Source organism: Oryx dammah, unplaced genomic scaffold, assembly GCF_014754425.2.
Source record: "Oryx dammah isolate SB20612 unplaced genomic scaffold, SCBI_Odam_1.1 HiC_scaffold_4, whole genome shotgun sequence".
NCBI classification, from domain to species: Eukaryota; Metazoa; Chordata; class Mammalia; order Artiodactyla; family Bovidae; genus Oryx; species Oryx dammah.
The window spans coordinates 86,494,939-86,514,131 of record NW_024070188.1 but is presented as its reverse complement, the minus strand read 5'-3'; the positions used below and the strand labels follow the sequence as shown (position 1 = coordinate 86,514,131).

At 39.8% G+C, this 19,193-nt stretch overlaps 1 protein-coding gene across 1 annotated transcript; it reads right to left on the bottom strand.

Annotated features, from left to right (window-relative positions):
- Positions 1–2,281: 2,281 nt before the first annotated feature.
- LOC120862985 (cytosolic arginine sensor for mTORC1 subunit 1-like) lies at positions 2,282–3,714 on the bottom strand. Its single transcript, XM_040239161.1, has one exon. It carries the CDS (start codon positions 3,712–3,714, stop codon positions 2,725–2,727), a length of 990 nt encoding a protein of 329 aa, XP_040095095.1. The 3' UTR covers positions 2,282–2,724.
- Between the last annotated feature and the right edge of the window lie 15,479 nt (positions 3,715–19,193).

Here is a 19,193-nt window from a genome sequence, read left to right as displayed (position 1 = left end):
AAGGAGATCAAACCAGTCCGTTCTAAAGGAAGTCAGTCCTGAGTATTTATTGGAAGGACTGATGCTGAAGCTGAAGCTCCAATCCTTTGGCCACCTGATGCGAAGAGCTGACTCATTTGAAAAGACCCTGATGCTGGGAAAGATTGAGGGCAGGAGGAGAAGGGGATGACAGAGGATGAGATGCTTGGATGGCATTACTGACTGATGGAAATGAGTTTGAGTAAGCTCTGGGAGTTGGTGATGGACAGAGAAGCCTGGCATGCTGTGGTTCATGGGGTTACAAAGAGTCAGACGAGACTGAGCAACTGAACTGAACTGAAAGTGTTTTTTATGACATTGCAATGATGGGATTGTCATTACACATTTTCCCAAACTGATCCAATGTAAAACATCTAGAGTTAATGTTTAACTTTCATAATTTCAATAATAACTTTCAGTGATTATGAGATATCAATGTAGATTGATCAGTTAGAGCAAGTATACCACTCTGGTGGGGAGTGTTGGAGACAAAGGAGTCTATGAACATGTGGAGACAGGGGTTATATGAGAAATCTTTGCAGTTTTAATTTTTCTAAGAACTTTAGGCTGTTCTGAAAATTCTTAATTAAAACAGAAGTCATAATTTTAAGCATGGCATTGGATGATTACTTAAAATCCTCTATAGTTGCTCCATCTTATTTTACTTCATTAAGTAAAATAAAAAGATATATAAATTTCTCTAAAGATGCCCATGTCTCACTTGCTGGCACTTGTGAATATATTACAATACACAGCAAAAAAAACTTTGCAGATGTGATTAAATTAAACTTTTTGACATGGGGAGGTTATCCTGTTTATCTGTGTGTGTGTGCTCAGTCGTGCCCAACTCTTTGCAACCCCATGGACTGTAGCCATACCAGGCTCCTCTGTCCATGGGATTTTCCAGGCCTAATTTAGTCACAACGATCCTTATAGAGGGAGGCAGTTGGGATCAGAGAAAGATATGTGACTATGGAAGCAGGTATCGGAGAGGTTTGAAATGCCCTTATTGAAGTTGAAGATGGAGGAAGAGGCCTAATGCCAAGGAATGCAGGCAGCCTCTGAAATCTGGAAAATGGAAGGAAATGGAATATCCTCTGGAGCTTCCAGAAAGAATCCTGTCTGCTGAGGCTTTGATGTTTCGCCCCAGTGAAGCTAACTTTGGACTGCTGGCTTTAGAATTGTGAGATAATAAATTTGAGTCCCTTTAGGCTAAAAATGGGTGGTAACTTCTTCCAGAAGCAATAGGAATGTAATACAAATTATTTGTTGAAAAATCATAAACTTCAGCCAAATTCCGTGACTGCTCCATTTGAAATTGCAAGTGCTTCTTCCTATCTTCTGTGCCTTACTTTCATACTTTATTTTTCTCTTACTTCTATCTGACCTCTTGTTTATTCTCTTATTTCCCCATCTTACTAGAATGTATGTATCCATGAGAATAGAAATACTATTTAGTTATGACTTTTTTCAGCACCTAGGACAGTGCCAGACTTACACTTGCTCAGACCATGCCTACCATATGAATGGTAAGTATGGAAGGAGAAGGAAACTGTGACTTTAAGCTCATTTATCAAGTGGAGACACATTGCTTTGCCTTCCTCTATGTCTCTCCCTCTCTATATCACCACTGGTATAATTCTGGGCTCTGCAATCTTCTCTCTGTACCTGTATAATGACACTTGGCACAGCATATTATATTTAGTTATTATATTCTTGGGCTTTCTTGGTGGCTCAGAGGTTAAAGAATCTGCCTGCAGTGTGAGAGAGTGGGTCAACGGCTAAACATTCCACTATTCTTGCCTGGAGAATTTCATGTACAGAGGAGACTGGTGGGCTACAGCCCATGGGGTTGCAGAGTCAGACATGACTGAGTAACTTTTGCTATTGTATTTTTCTTCACATCAATTCTGGAAGAGCAGGACTATGCTCATTTTTGTAATACACATGCAAAAACAATACCAGGAACACAGTAATGTCTGCAGGTATGGCTAACTAGTACAAAACTCAAGACTGTTATTAGCACTCTTACAGAAAAGACAGTACCATCTATTAGAAAGATCTCTTCACTCTAGAAGTCAAGTATGAGTTCTACAAATTGCAAGTCATAATATCCTAGATAACTTACTCAACCTTTCTGGGCCAACCTCCATTTATAACATGAACACTACTTTACAAGGTTATTAGAAATTTCGGTTGTAATCTTGACTTAAAAAGTATTCACAACCTAAAAGTTGAAAGCTATCTTTTATTTGGCATGAAGTTTTTTTTTTGCTCAGTATAAGCTCTTTATTAACAAGTTGATTTAAAAAGGAGAGAGAGAGGTGTAAAAATACTTTTCTTGGAGACCCCAGGAAGGGAAGGCACGGTCAGAACTCCTTTGCTGGGTCAGGCAACCCAGCTGGGGGCAGCGCGGAGAAGGGGGAGGCTCAGGCCTCAGGCAGGGAATGTGCAAACCCCGAGGCCCCGCAGGGAGGGTTGAGGGCTTCCTGGAGGAAGCCCCGAGCACCACGTCCCCTGCATTGGGCAGACACGCGGCACCCACGTTGAGAGCCAGCGTCTGCTTGCAGCTTACATATACAGAGAGGAAGGGGGGGGCCCCCCGGTGGGAATGTCCCAAAGCTGGAGCACACAGCTTTGAGAAGTCTCTGGAAGCCAGAGGGCAAGGGGAGATCCCCAAGGCTGCTGTGGCCTGCCCCCGGAGCCTCAGGAGCCCAGGCCATCCTGCCGGCGCTGGAGGACCTCGATGACGCTGCCGATGCCATCCTCCGGCACCAAGGCATGGTCGAAGTTGAAGGTGCTGATGTAGTAGGCGGAGATGTCGGCTGCAGCCAGGGGGCCCGCAATCTGGGCCACGATCCCACACTCATCGAAGCCCAGGGGCTGTCCGCCAATGCGCAGCATCCTCCACAGCTCGCCCGAGGAGCTGGTCAGCAGCAGGCCACTGGGGAACTTTTTCTGCGTCTCAGCATCCATGACAATGGAGATGTAGCCCTCGATGAGGGAGAAGGCAAAGAAGGTGATGGAGCTGGGCCCCGGACCACCAGAGGCTGCCTCCCTAGGGGGACTATGCGAATAGAAGAGGGCGTCGCTGAGGGTGGTGGCGATGGCTGGCAGACTCTCGGGGTCCAGCGTGAGGACGCAGAATCGGTTTTGTGGGCTCTGGATGGGGTGCACGGTGGGGCTGGGCCCATGCTGGGCACGGGGAAAACCGTTGCTGGAATCGTCCCTGGCAACAGGCACAGGCTCCCCGCCCACCTCTCGGTAAATGTCGAACTCCCGGGCCAGCGTGTGGATCACCACGGACAGGTCCTGCTCCCGCACCAGGATGAAGTCTGTCTGGTAGGTGGACAGCATCAGCACGGACACGTGGTGCTCGGCCAGCGGTGCGATCACTGACCGGGCGATCTTGGTGACCCCGGCGGCCTGCACGGCCGCGCCACTGGGAGACGACACGTTCAGCACCAGCCACGTGGCCTCGGCCACTTGCAGGAATTCGGACAGGGGCAGCTCTTTGAAGCCCTCCTCGTCCACCATGAGCGTGTAATCCTCGGGGCTCTCTGTCAGGCTGAAGAACTTGCACCGGCTTCGGCGGGGCAGGAAGAGCAGCTTGACGAGCGGGTGGGTGTAGAGCCAGAGGCCGGGGCGGGCGAGGCTCAGCACCCGAACCCAGTGCTCTAGGATGTGCAGCTCCATCGCGGCCCGCGCGGACCCGACCAGCAGCCCACAGGACCCAGGCGGCGCCGGGGGCGGGTCCTGGCATGAAGTTTTAGGACCTTAAACCTGGGATAGGAGAAGGCAATGGCACCCCACTCCAGTACTCCTGCCTGAAAAATCCCATGGACAGAGGAGCCTGGTAGGCTGTAGTCCATGGGGTCGCTGAGGGTCGGACATGACTGAGCGACTTGCCTTTGACTTTTCACTTTCATGCATTGGAGAAGGAAATGGCCACCCACTCCAGTGTTCTTGCCTGGAGAATCCCAGGGACGGGAGAGCCTGGTGGGCTGCCGTCTATGGGATCGCAGAGTCGGACACGACTGAAGTGACTTAGCAGCAGTAGCAGTAAGCCTGGGATACAACATCTCAAGTAACTCTGAGAGGACTGCTCTGAGGAGGCAAAGAGTGGAGCCAGGTTATATAAAAGTTTTGTAACCAAGGGGAAGTAGTCTGAATGTCAAAAATTATTGTTAATTATTGAAAGCCAGATATCCCAAGTTAAGGAATTTAGCATTTTTCTCCTATGTATGGGAAGATGCAAGTCTTGGCTCACTCTGTGTGTATATATATACATATGTGTGGTATATATACATATATGCTTTCACTTTAACTTTCATATATATATATAACTATTTCTCTATGAATTATAAGGCATTATAACATTGCAAGTTTATAATATAATATCTCTAAATCAAGTAAGAAACCATTTGGATTCTGGGGATGAATGTCTCTTTTAATTCAAACATTTCTAGATTCTTAACGAAACACTACCATGGCTTTACTTTCCACCTGTAAATCGACTACAGTCAAATGTATAATAGATCTCATCCTAAGTTTTCTCCTAAGTTCAGGAATAGACACATGTTTTCATTACTAAATGAAGTTGTGAGCGGTGATGGCTGAAATCTACCTACATCAATCCCTTCAACACACTAGTGTATAAATCTTTACTGTATGACTGCAGTGTTCCAGTTAATCTGCTGTGGTAAAAAAAAAAAAAAAAAAGTTCTAACAGCTGAGTGCCATCATGACCATTTGCTCTACAAAGAATCACTCAGTGACTTTGCAGAGGTTGAATTTAAGGGCCAAGCAGAGGTGTGGAGATTCACTAGAGGGTTCTCATAGCTATCCAAAGAGGGGGTAATGGTCTTGCATCCTGAAAAGCAACTTTAATATGGATCAAGTGGACCCAACTGCACTTGAGGAACAGAAAATAAAACATACATATTTATTGTTTAGTTAAGTGGGTGAGGCAAAGGGAGAAATTAAAAATCACTCCCACGATTCCAGTGTGGGTGATTAGGGGGTTAGCAATCCTAGCTGTGATAGTCATTCAGGAGAAGGCATTGGTTTAGAGGACAGATCGTTAGTTTACCATATGACAAACCACTTTGACAGGTTGACTTGAGGCATCTCAGGACTGTGTACAATGATCCACTCATGTTTGGACTGTGGATAAATGGTAGGGCTTTTAATATCTGCTCTGAAATACTGCTGGGCTACCATAGCAGGTTCCCAGTTTTGATGAGTAAAGAAGATGTTTCCCCCTGTCATCACACCGAAACACCCAAGTGTCAGAGAATAAAATTGGAGAAGTGACCTTATCCTCTTGAGTGATTTGTTAAAATATGTCTAGTGCCCAGTGGCAGGTTTTCATCTTTCTAGTTAATGAAGAAACGTAAGCATTAACACTCCCAAAGGGCCTTTCCAACAACTCTGATAAGCACTAAAATAATTGTCCTCCATGAAACATTGCAAATAGAATCATCACAACACATCATAATGAAAAGTGTGTCACAAATTGATTTTTTTTAGCTACCACTGGATCTTCATTAACACACATTGTAGATGCATTTTCTGAAATCACATGCCATTTTCCTAGGCTAAATGTATTTTAGAGAGGAGCTGTGACAGATCTGATGTGACAAGCACTGTTTTGCAATTACTGTGTGTCTCTGAGACTGGCATTCTCTAATTCATACTCACAACAGTCTTGCACATGTAAGATTATTAGCACTTATATTTTGGATGAGAAAACTGAATCAGTGTGTGAAGTGACAATCACATTATATTATGGGCTGTGAAGCCAAAACAGACTTAAGTTCAAATCTAGGCTTAAGCAAGTTATTTAATATCTTTGAGCCACAATTTATTTGTTGATAAAGTAAGAGTATCTGTACAACAGAAATGTTTTTAAAATGTCATTTATTTGGCTAATATTCTTTATTAGTATTTAGTGGCAGATATGTAACAAATGCTGGTCACCTTCTCATCACACTCTTGCACTGCTGCTTTATTTGACTTAAAAACTAAGAACCAAAAGTAAATGGTAAACTTCTATTTCTGATTGTAACAGAGCAGAGACAAGTAGATCAATATAAAACACTCAGAATAATGAAAAGCTTGGAACTTTTCTATTTATAAAAAATTAAATTATATATACTATAATTGTGCAGCTGTTTTTCATTATTCATGGTAGTTGGAGTCTAGAAAGCTATCAGGAACTCTGAAATAGTGGCTACTGAGCCGTTTCTCCTAAGGGAAACATAGAGTTAGTTTCCTTCAAACCCTTGATCATAATATTTTTGTCAGCTGATCAATACATAACCTTGTTGTATGTGTATTTCTGCTTAAATATGCTTTATTTACAATGTATTGTTGATGTATTGGCATTGAGATCATGGCACTACAGCCATAACTATAATTCATTTCTGAAAGAAAAATTTCTCTAACATGTATTTTCTCTATAAGGCACATCGCAGTCTTCTTGTGCTTAGAAATACTAGCCAACACTCCAGCACTATTTTAAAAAATGAAATCATCAAAAAAAAAAAAAAGAAGAAGAAGAAGAAGAAGAAACACAAAAATGCAAAAGAAAAAAAAAACTACACACATGGTACTAAAAATATCACAAAAGAGTTACTTGTCTGTAGTAGTCAGCTGAAAACAAAAAGATAGACCATTGCCAGTACATCCTCAGATGGGACTATGTATACCAAGTGACTTAAATTTTTGCCATACTATACATTTGTGAGTGATCATGAAAGCATCATAAATATTACATTTGGGTTACAAATAAAATTTAGCAAGTAGGTGAGTTTGTAAATATTGAATCTATATATACCAAGAATTAATTATATATGTAAATATTGTATTTACAATACAGTATTTCTTACTTTCCAGAGAAAGTGTCTTTCAAAAGAGAAAGAATAAAAGACACTATTAGACAAACAATAGCTAGAAGAATTTATTGACAGAAGACCTATACTGCAATAAACACTGAAGGGAATTCTTAGGCTGAATAAAGAGAATTACAATGTGGAGTGTGTTAAATATAGAGCCACAAGGATAAAACTAAAAAGATAAGTGTTTAGTGACTTTAAAAATGGTAGAAGGGAGAACAAGATGGTGGAGGAGTAAGTGGACATGGAGTACATCTCTCTCCACAGATACATCAGGAATGCACCTTCAGACACAGAAGTAAATGCAGAACACCAGCTATAGGCTGACAGGAGGACCTGACCAGTGGAAAAGAATACATACAACCGTGCCAAACTCGGTAGGACAAAGGAACTAAGGGGACAAACAGGAGTGTTAGTAGGACTGGACCTACCCTCAGTGGCGGGGGAACTGAAGCAGGGGTCCGACCCCCACAGCAGGGCAACTGTTGGAGTCAGAGGAGAAACATTTAAGGCTGAGAGTGAAACAGCTGCTCTGTGGCAGCCTAAATGGAATGAGAATCACACAGTCCTTGCCACAGCCATACATATGACGGGCAGGAACACGGGTCTCCTGGAAGGGGCAGTGGCTGGGAGCTGGAGTTTAGGGATTGTGGAGCAATCCAAAGGCGAGGGCTGCTATTGTCTGCAGAGAGACGGATGCAGGGGATGTGAAGGAGGAGATCAAGGTGGAAATGCCTGTGGAGGAAAGCCAGGCAGCCATGGAAGCGAGGGGATACTGCTGAGTCACACATAGTGGGTGGAGCCGTCACCATACCCTCTCTTTCCCCACAGGCCAGCATTGGCAGCTGAACAATAGAGAAGCTGGCCCATCAAATGCCTGACACACTGAACTATAGAGTAGGACCCCACCCAGGGTGCCCCGTTAAGTGCCTGATGCACCCATCTACAGAGTAGGACCCCATTGACTTGCCCCTTTACGTGCCTAATGCTCTGATCTACAGAGTAGGACCCCAGTCATGGGGCCCTTCTCTGTGTCTGATGCGCTGAACAACAGAAAAGGACCCCAGGAAAGGGAGCCTTCTAAGTGCCTGAATGAGTGGAGCTACAGAGAAAGACTGGCCAAAGAGATCTTCTGATCACCAGCTACAAGAGGCTTGAAAAAAGACTCTGATAGGGCCATAACTCCTGCAGCAGAGTCTGTGTCCCTGAACACTTGACATCACCAAGGTCCCCGCAAGCCAAGCAGCTGCACAACCTTCACACTCCCCTCTCACTGGGGCAGAACTGCCACAGGTGGGGGGTGGGGTGGGGAATCACACAGGGTGGCTTCGGTCCTGTCCAACTCTTTGCAACCCAGTAAACTGCAGCCTGCCATACTTCTGTTTCAGAGAAGGGCTTCTCCAGGCAATAATATTGGAGTGTATTAGCCAATACTGGTTGCCACACCCTTCTAGAGCACTGTATTTCCTGCTGCCCTAGCCACCAACCCCCTTGAGTACCTGATGCTGCCAGAACCCTTGTGACCCAAGCCGCTGTACCACTTCCACACCTGGCCCTCACTGGGACAGACCCAAGCCCTCCAGGGCAGCCTCAGAAGCTAAATCCCAGTGGACAACCCACATGTAGAGGTGGAAATAAAACCACAATTGAAACCCAGATGCAGTGTGGCTAAGGAACAAGACCCCAAACCTTCACACCAGCTGTACAAGCTATAGATTAAATACACATGATCAACTAAGCAGACTCTGTGTCTATGGAATATATAAAAGGACACTGAGAACTCCCACAAAAGAAAACAGTGGCTCTGATAGCTGTGGTCATTGCAGGTAAGAACACACAGGAGCAGGACTAGATAAGAATCTGAGCTGCCCCCCACAGCACGTCCAGAGATCAGCACAGTGTTGGAGGGCAGCCTAGGGAGGTGAGGTGGACTGATTCCCAGTGCTGGGAAAGACTCTGACAGCAGTGACTCTAGAAAAGCATTTATTCTTCTTATTTTTTTACTTGTTCTATAGCTACTTTTGGATTTTTTTCCCTCTGCCACCCCCGCTATTGTTGTTGTCGATTTTATTGGCACTAAGAAATCCAATTCGGAGAAGGCAATGGCACCCCACTCCAGTACTCTTGCCTGGAAAATCCCATGGACGGAGGAGCTTGGTGGGCTGCAGTCCATGGGGTCGCTAAGAGTCGAACATGACTGAGCCACTTCACTTTCACTTTTCCCTTTCATGCATTGGAGAAGGAAATGGCAACCCACTCCAGTATTCTTGCCTGGAGAACCCCAGGGACGAGGGAGCCTGGTGGGCTGCTGTCTATGGGGTCGCACAGAGTCGGACACGACTGAAGTGACTTAGCAGTAGCAAGAAATCCAATTAAGCTTTTGAGCTTTTTTTTTTTTTTTTCCCTCATTTTTTATTGTTGTCATATAACCTCTGCCTCTAAAATGGGCTTTTGCAGTTCTGTGGAGTTTTCCTCCTTTTTTTTTTTTTCTTATTTTTTATTTTTATTTTTTTTTAATTTATTTATTTATTTTTAATTTTTACTTTACAATTCTGTATTGGTTTTGGCATAGATTGACGTGAATCCACCACAGGTGTACATATTTTTTTAAATTTTAATTTTTAAGGCCTATTTTTTTCTACATTTATTCCTTTGTTTGCTTTACCTACTGTTCTTTTCCCTTTGATGTTAATCTTTAATGTATATAAATCTTCATCCACCTCTGTTTAACATTTCATATCTATTCTTTCTTTCTTTTCTTTCTTCCCTTTCCTCTCAACATATTTATTAGTTTTGTTTTCATTTCTTTATTTTCCACTTGGCACCTTGCTTTAGTTTTGCTTTCGAGTTTGTGCTTAAGTTAGTTTTGTTCTTAACTGATAAATATAATTTTTGATTTCCTTTATTCACCAGATCAATCTACTGTACTTTATTTTTGTTGGACTATTTTCACTTTGCTCATGGGTGTATATGTACATGTGTATATTCCATTATTTTAATTATCATTTACCTGATATTGTAACTGCCGTTTGTCTGGGGCTCATCTTTGGTTTCTCATTTTTGGATATTTGTTTTACTCTCCCTTAATGCCATAACAAACCACTTATGGAATCTTTGTTCCTAACCAGAGATCAAACCTTGAGCCTTTGGAGTGGGAGCACTGACTCCAAGACCCTAAACTACCAGAGAACTAATCCTAGGGAGTATCGAATAGTGAGAACTCACACAAAGTAAAACACTTGAACCCAAGATCCAGCATCACCCAACCATCAGTAGCACCCTGTGCAGGACGCCTCATCTAAACAACAAACAAAGCAAAAATACAAACCCAGTCATCAGCAGACAGGAGTATTGCCTCAGGCAGCCTTGCCCATCAGAGGAAAAACAAACAAACAGACAAAATCTCAGCACAAATCTCACCCTATATAAAGCTCACACAAAACACTGGGCAAACCTTAGGAGGGCAGAAACCAAAAGGAAGAAAGCATTCAACCTTCTTCAAGGACCAGGGAAAAGGAGACCTCAAGCCCAATAACTTTAAAAAAAGAGAAAGGCAGAGAAATACTGTACAAATGAAGGAACAAACTAAAACACAGAAGCCCGAATAAATGAAGAGGAAATAGGAAAACTACCTGAAAAAGAATTCAGAATAATGATAGTAAAGATGATGAAAAACCTTGAAAACAAAATGGAGAAAATGCAAGAATCAATTAATAAAGACCTAGAAGAATTAAAGAATAAGCACACAGAGACAAATAACACAGTTACTGAAATTAAAAATACTCTAGAAGGAATCAATAGCAGAATATCTGAAGCAGAAGAAGGAATCAGTGAGCTGGAAGATAAAATGGTGAAAATAACTTCTGAAGAGCAGAATAAAGTAAAAAGAATGAAAAGAGCTGAGGACAGCCTCAGAGACATCTGAGACCATATCAAATGCACCAACATTTGAATTATAGGGGACCCAGAAGAAGAAGGGAAAAGGAAAGGGTATGATAAAATTTTAGAAGAGATTATAGTCAAAAATTTCCCCAACATAGAAAAGGAAATAGCCAATCAAGTCCAAAAGGTGCAAAGTCCCACACAGGATAAACTCAAGGAGAAAAATGCCAAGACACGTACTAATCAAACTAACAAAGTCTAAACACAAGAAAGAATATTAAAAGGAGAAAGAGAGAAGCAACAAGTAGCATACAAGGGAAACTCCATATGATTAACAGCTGATCTTTCAGCAGAAACTCTGCAGGGCAGAAGGAAATGGCAGGATATATTTAAAGTATGGAGAGGGAAAAATCTACAACCAAGATTACTGTACCCAGCAATGATCTCATTCAAAATTGATGGATAAATAAAAGCTTTTCAGACCATCAATAGTTAAGAGACTTCAGTGCCACCAAATCAGCTTTACAACAAGTGTTAAACAGAAATACAACAGAAGAAAAAAGATCTACAAAATCAACCCCAAACAATTAGAAAATGGCAATAAGAACATATATATCAATATTACTTTAAATGTAAATGGAGTAAACACTCCAACCAAAAGACACAAACTGGCTGAATGGATTAAAAAAAAAAAAAAGACCAATATATATATATGCTGTCTACAAGAAACCCACTTCAGACCTCAAGACGCATATAGACTGAAAGTGAGAGGATGGAAAAATATATTTCATGTAAATGGGAAGCAAAAGAAAGCTGGAGTAAAAATCCTCAGATCAGACAAATAGACCTCAAAATAAAGAAGATTACAAGACATAAGGAAGGACACCACATAATGATCAAGGGATCAATCAAAGAGGAAGATATAAGAATTGTAAATATCTATGCACCCAACATATGAGCATCTCAATACGTAAAACAAACACTAACATACATAAAAGGAGAAACTGACAGTAACACAATAATAGTAAGAGACTTTAACACACCAATGGACAGATCATCAAAACAGAAAATTAATAAGGAAAAACAAGTCTTAAATGGTACATTAGATGAAATGGATCTCATTGATACCTTCAGGGCATTCCAAAATGCAGAAGGATACACATTCTTCTCAAGTGCACATGGAACATTCTCCAGGATAGACCACATTTTGGGTCACAAGTTAAGCCTCAGTAAATTTAAGAAAATTGATATTGTATTAAGTATCTTTTCTGACCACAATGCTATGAGACTAGATAGCAATTACAAGGGGGGGGGGAACTGTAAGAAGCACAAATACATGTAGATTAAACAACATGTTTCTAAATAACCAACAGGTTACCTAAGAAATCAAAAGGGAAATAAAAAAAATTCTAGAAACAAATGACAATGAAAACATGCGAACTCAAAACCTATGGGATGCAGCAAAAGCAGTTCTAAGAGGGAAGTTTATAGCAATACAATCCTACAACAAGAAAAACATCAAATAGGCAACCTAACTTTACACCTAAAGCAACTGTAAATAAAAGGAAAAAAAAAAAAAGAAAATTAGTGGAAGGAAAGAAATCATAAAGACCTGAGCAGAAATAAATGAAGAAGAAATGAACGAAACAATAGTAAAGATTAATAAAATTAAAAGCTGATTATTTGAGAAGATAAAATTGACAAACCCTTAGCCACACTCATCAAGAAAAAAAGAAAGAATCATATCAACAAAATTAGAAATGAAAAAGGAGAGGTTATAACAGACAATGCAGAAATGCAAAGGAGTATAAGAGACTATTATGAACAACTATATGGCAATAAAATAGATAACAGCAAAAACTGTCAGATTCTTAGAAAAGTTCAATCTTCCAAGACTGAACCAGGAAGAAATAGAAATTATGAACAACCCAATTACTAGCACTGAAATTGAAGCTGTGATCAAAAATCTCTGGGGAAAAAAAAAAAAAAAAAAAAAACCAGCAACAACAAAAGCCCATGACCAGATGGCTTCACAGGAGAATTCTATCAAACATTTAGAGAAGAGCTAATGCCTATCCTTCTAAAACTCTTTTTAAAAATTTCAGAGGAAGGAACACTTCCAAACTCATTCTATGAGGCCACCATCACCCTGATAACAAAACCACACAAAAGCAACACATGCACACACACACACAAACACACACACACACAAGCTACAGGCCAATATCACCGATGAACATAGATGTGAAAATACTCAACAAAATTTTAGCAAACACAATTCAGCAACACATCAAAAAGCTCATACACCATGATCAAGTTGGGTTTATTCCAGGGATACAAGGCTTCTTCAGTATGTGGAAATCAATCAATGTGATACACCATATTAACAAATTGAAAGATAAAAACCATATGATCATCTCAACAGATGCAGAAAAAGCCTTTGACAAAATCAGCACCTCTTTATGATTAAAACTCTTCAAAAACTGGGCATAGAAGGAACCGACCTCAACATAGTAAAGGCCATATATGATAAGCCTACAGCAAACATTATTCTCAAAGGTGAAAAACTGAAAGCACTCCCCCTAAGATCAGGAACAAGACAAGGGTGTCCACTTTCACCACTATTATTCAACATAGTTCTGGAGGTCCTACCTACAGCGATCAGAGAAGAAAAAGAAATAATAGGAATCCAGGTCAGAAAAGAAGAAGTAAAACTCATTGTTTGCAGATGACATGATACTGTACATAGAAAACCCTAAAGATAGTATCAGAAAATTACTAGAGCTAATCAGTGAGTTTAGCAAGTTACAGAATACAAAATCAATATACAGAAATCACTTGCATTTCTATATACTAACAATGAAAAATCAGAAAGAGCAATTAAGAAATCAAGCCCATTCACCATTGCAACAAAAATAATTAAATATCTAGGAATAAACTTACCCAAGGAGACAAAAGAACTGTACACAGAAAATTACAAGACCCTAGTGAAGAAATAAAAGATGACAATAACAGATGGAGATATATTATATGTTCCCATGTAGAAAGAAAAAATATTGTGAAAATGACTATACTACCAAATGCAATCTACAGATTTAGTTAATTTAATAAATTGTCAATGGCATTTTTCACAGAATGAGAACAAAACCTTCTCAATTCATATGGAAACACAAAAGACCCCAAATAACCAAAGCAGTCTTGAGAAAGAGGAATGGAGCTGGAGGAGTAAAGCTTTCTGACTTCAGACTATACTACAAGGCTACAGTCATCAAGACAGTATGGTACTGGCACAAAAGCAGAAATATAGACCAATGAAACAAGATGGAAAGCCCAGAAATAAACCCATCCATTTATGGGTACCTTATTTTTGACAGTGGAGGCAAGAATATACAATAGGGCAAAGACAGCCTCTTCAATAAGTGGTGCTGGGAAAACTGGAAAGCTACATGTAAAAGAATGAAATTAGAACACTACCTAACACCATACACAAAGATAAACTCAAAATGGGTTAAAAACCTAAATGTCAGACCAGAAACTATAAAACTCTTAGAGGAAAGCATAGGCAGAACACTCAATGACATAAATCAAAGCAAAATCCTCTATGACCCACCTCCTAGAGTAACGGAAATAAAAACAAAAGTAAACAAGTGGGACCTGATTACACTTAAAAGCTTTTGCACAACAAAGGAAACTGTAAGCAAAGTGAAAAGACAACCCACAGAATGGTAGAAAATAATAGCAAATGAAACAACTGACAAAAGATTAATTTCCATAATATACAAGCAGCTCATACAACTCAATACCAGAAAAACAAACAACCCAGTCAAAAAGTGGGGAAAAGACCTAAACAGACATTTCTCCAAAGAAAACATACAGATGGCTAACAAACACATGGAAAGATTCTTAACATCGCACATTATTCAGTTCAGTTCAGTCACTCAGTCATGTCTGACTCTTTGCCACCCCATGAACCGCAGCATGCCAGGCCTCCCTGTCCATCCCCAACTCCCAGAGTTCACCCGAACTCATGTCCATTGAATCAGTGATGCCATCCAACCATCTCATCCTCTATCGCCCCCTTCTTCTCGTGCCCTCAATCTTTCCCAGCATCAGGGTCTTTTCCAGTGAGTCAGCTCTTCGCATCAGGTGACCAAAGTATTGGAGTTTCAGCATCAACATTAGTCCTTCCAATAAACACTCAGGACTGAACTCCTTTAGGATGGACTGGTTGGATCTCCTTGCATTCCAAAGGAGTTCAAAAGCATCAATTCTTCTGCGCTCAGCTTTCTTCATAGTCCAACTCTCACATCCATACATGACTACTGGAAAAAACCATAGCCTTGACTAGATGGACCTTTGTTGGAAAAGTAATGTCTCTGCTTTTTAATATGCTGTCTAGGTTGGTCATAACTTTCCTTCCAAGGAGCAAGTGTCTTTTAATTTCCTGCCTCCAATCACCATCTGAAGTGATTTTAGAGCCCCCCAAAATGAAGTATCTCACTGTTTCCCTATCTATTTCCCATGCAGTGATGGGACCAGATGCCACGATCTTCATTTTCTGAATGTTGAGCTTTAAGCCAACTTTTTCATTCTCCTCTTTCACTTTCATCAAGAGGCTCTACAGTTCTTCTTCACTTTCTGCCATAAGGGTGGTGTCATCTGCATATCTGAGGTTATTGCTATTTCTCCTGGCAATCTTGATTCCAGCTTGTGCTTCTTCCAGTGCAGTGTTTCTCATGATGTACTCTGCATATAAGTTAAATAAGCAGGGTGACAATATACAGCCTTGACATACTCCTTTTCCTATTTGGATCCAGTCCATTCCACGCCCAGTTCTAACTGTTGCTTCCTGACCTGCATATAGGTTTCTCAAGAGGCAGGTCAGGTGGTCTGGTATTCCCATCTCTTGAAGAATTTTCCAGTTTATTGTGATCCACACAGTCAAAGGCTTTGGCATAGTCAATAAAGCAGAAATAGATGTTTTTCTAATGGATGACTAATGGCTAATGGAATATTCAGTTCAGTTCAGTTCATTCGCTCAGTCATGTCTGACTCTTTGCAACCCCATGAATCACAGCATGCCAGGCCTGCCTGTCCATCACCAACTCCTGGAGTTCACTCAGACTCATGTCCGTCGAGTCAGTGATGCCATCCTGCCATCTCATCCTCTGTCATCCCCTTCTCCTCAGGCTATGGTTTTTCCAGTAACCATGTATGGATGTGAGAGTTGGACTGTGAAGAAGGCTGAGCGCTGAAGAATTGATACTTTTGAACTGTGGTATTGGAAAAGACTCTTGAGAGTCGCTTGGACTGCAAGGAGATCCAACCAGTCCATTCTGAAGGAGATCAGTCCTGAGATTTCTTTGGAAGGAATGATGCTAAAGCTGAAACTCCACTACTTTGGCCACCTCATGTGAAGAGTTGACTCTTTGGAAAAATGGAATATTAGTCACCCGTAAAAAGGATCACATTTGAGTCAGTTCTAATGAGGTGGATGAATGTCGCACCCATTATATAGAGTGAAGTGAGTCAGAAAGAGAAAGATAAATACAGTATTCTAACACATATATACGGAATCTAGAAAATTGGTACTGAAGAATTTATTTACCATGCAAAAATGGAGAAACAGACATAGAGAACAGACCTATGGACGTGGAGAGAGGGGAGGAGAGGGTGAGATATATGGAAAGAATTACATGGAAACTTACATTACCATATGTAAAATAAATTGCCAATGGAAATTTGCTCTATATCTCAGGAAACTCAAACAGGGGCTCTGTATCAACCTAGAGGGGTGGGATGGGCATGGAGATGTGAGGGAGTTTCAAAAGGGAGGAGATAGATATACTTATAGCTGATTCATGTTGAGGTTTGACAGAAAAACAGCAAAATTCTATAAAGCAATTATTTTTCAATAAAAATTAATTAATCAAAAAATGGTAGAAGGAAAGGCATGCTCACGTATAAAAAATATTTAATCATCATCTGTCATATACATTTGCAGTTTTTAGTGTTATTATGTGGAATACAAAAAGTAATAAAACATAATTAGAAAAAGATTATCACATACATACTAAAAAGTGACACAAAATTAGAAATATAAATTTTAAAAATAATTATGGTTGTTGCACTAAAGATTAATGGAAAATGTAGGCAAAATGCAGGATCAGGTGGGTAATTTCAGCAGAAATTGAGACTAAAAATAAAATTAAATTGAAATTCTGGAAATCAAAACAGAGGAAGAGAGATGAAGGCTATTTTCAATTGGTTGTTCGGTAGATTCCACACAGTCTAGGAAAGAATGAAAGAACCTGAACACAAGTGAATAGAAATTACCTAAACTGAAATTTAAAAAGGAAAAATAGGCATAACCTCTCAGGACTGTGAGGGAAAAACAGACCCATATACAGGTACAGTTGATCTTTGAACAACAGAGATAAGAGTGAAGACCCCCCATGCAGTTGAAAATTTGCATAAAACCTAACCTTTGGCCCTCCACATTCTCAGTTCTGGATCCATAGATTAACCAGCTGCAGGTTGAGGACTATAGTATGCATGTATTGAAACAAATCCACAGATAAATGGATCCATGCAGTTCAAATCCATGTTTTTATGGGTCAACTGTAACAAGAATCCCAGGAGAAGAAGAAAAAGAGAAAAAACATGTGAGGACACAGTGGCCAGAAATTTCTAAAGTCTGCGGCAAACCACAAACCACAGATTCAAGAAATTAAGAGAATACGAAGCAGGGCAAGTAGCAAAAGACTGACAATGAGCTTACCATATTCATACTGCTGAAAACCAAAGAAAAAGAGAAAACCTTCAAGGAAGCCAGAGGGTTGGAGTGGTGGGGGGTGGCGGGGACATGTTATCTATAGAAAAAACAGAAGCAAACTTTTGGTGAGAAATTACACAAGAAAGACAACAACTGAAGGGCATCTTTAAAGTGCTAACAGCAATAAAAGAAGCTGTCAACTGAGAATTCTATGCACACATAAGATATTCTTTAAAAATGGAGAAAGAAATACTTTGACCACCAAAAATTGAAAACAACAGACCTTGTCTGTAAGTCATGCTAGCAGAATTTTTCCAAATAGGGAAAATATATGCCAGAAACTTGAATCTTCACAAAGAACACTATAAAGCAACTAAAATAAGAAAAGCATATGTTTTATTTTTACTTTAATTGCTCTAATACATAAGAGCTATTTAAAGCAATATGAATATAAAGTGTTGCTTACTTATACAATATGTAAAACTAAAATATATAATGACAGTAATGTAAAGAGTGAAAAGGGGATACAGAAAATATGTTATTATAAGGTCTTTGTATTATTCATGAAACTGTATACTATTATTTAATAATGTACTCCATTTATCTTATAAGCCCTAGGGCAGGTGCTAAAATATTTTTAAAATATTTGTAAATAATAAGTTGATAGAATATATAAAATATATTCATAGAATTACTCAATTAAAAACCAAGAAGAGCTATAAATTTTAAAAAAGAATAAGCAAAGAACAAATGGAACAATCAGGAAGCAGTTAACTATACAGTAGATTGTAATTTAACTGTATCAATCATAACTTTAAATGTGAATGGACTAAATGTATTATTTAAAATACAAAGATTGTAGGATTATATTTAAAAAGTGACACCTACACGTAGTTTGTCTACTATATAAAAAAGCTTATTTTTAAAGAAGGTTAAAGGTAAAATAATAGGCTAAGGTACATCATGAAATCTTTAATCAGGATATTTCAAAGTAAAATTCAAGACAAGGAGGTTTATTGGATATAAAGAAAGATACTGAATAGTGCTAAAGAAGGCAATTCTCTAACCAGATGTTCTAATTACCATTGTGTATACCTAATGGGGCTTCCCAGGTGGCACTAGTGGTAAAGAACCTGCCTGCCAATGCAGGAGATGCAAGTGACACGGGTTTGATCCCTGAGTTGAGATCTCCTGGAGCAGGACATGACAACCCACTCCAGTGTTCTTGCCTGGAAAATTCCATGGACAGAAGAGCCTGGGGGGTTATGGTCCATAGGGTTGCAAAGAGTCAGACGACTGCAGTGTCTTAGGATGCATGCATGTGCACCTAGCAACAGAACTTCTCTTTTATGAAAGGTCATCACATTTTGGGTCTTGGTTTTATATTTTATTTTTATGTGTTTTTATTATCTTAAGTTTTTAAAATGGGTTGCTTGATTGATTATTGTTGAGTTTTAATACTACTATTTATATTCTGTATACAAATCCTTTATCAGAAATGTGATTTGCAATTATTTCTTCTCAGTCTTTTAGTCCTATTAATAGTATCTTGAACACAGTAATTGTTTTCAATTTTGACAAAATCTAATATATATATATGTTTTTCCACTTATGGATTG

Excerpts from the sequence above, each read along its gene's own strand:
- LOC120862985 (XM_040239161.1), bottom strand. The coding sequence starts at position 3,714 with ATGGAGCTGCACATCCTAGAGCACTGGGTTCGGGTGCTGAGCCTCGCC.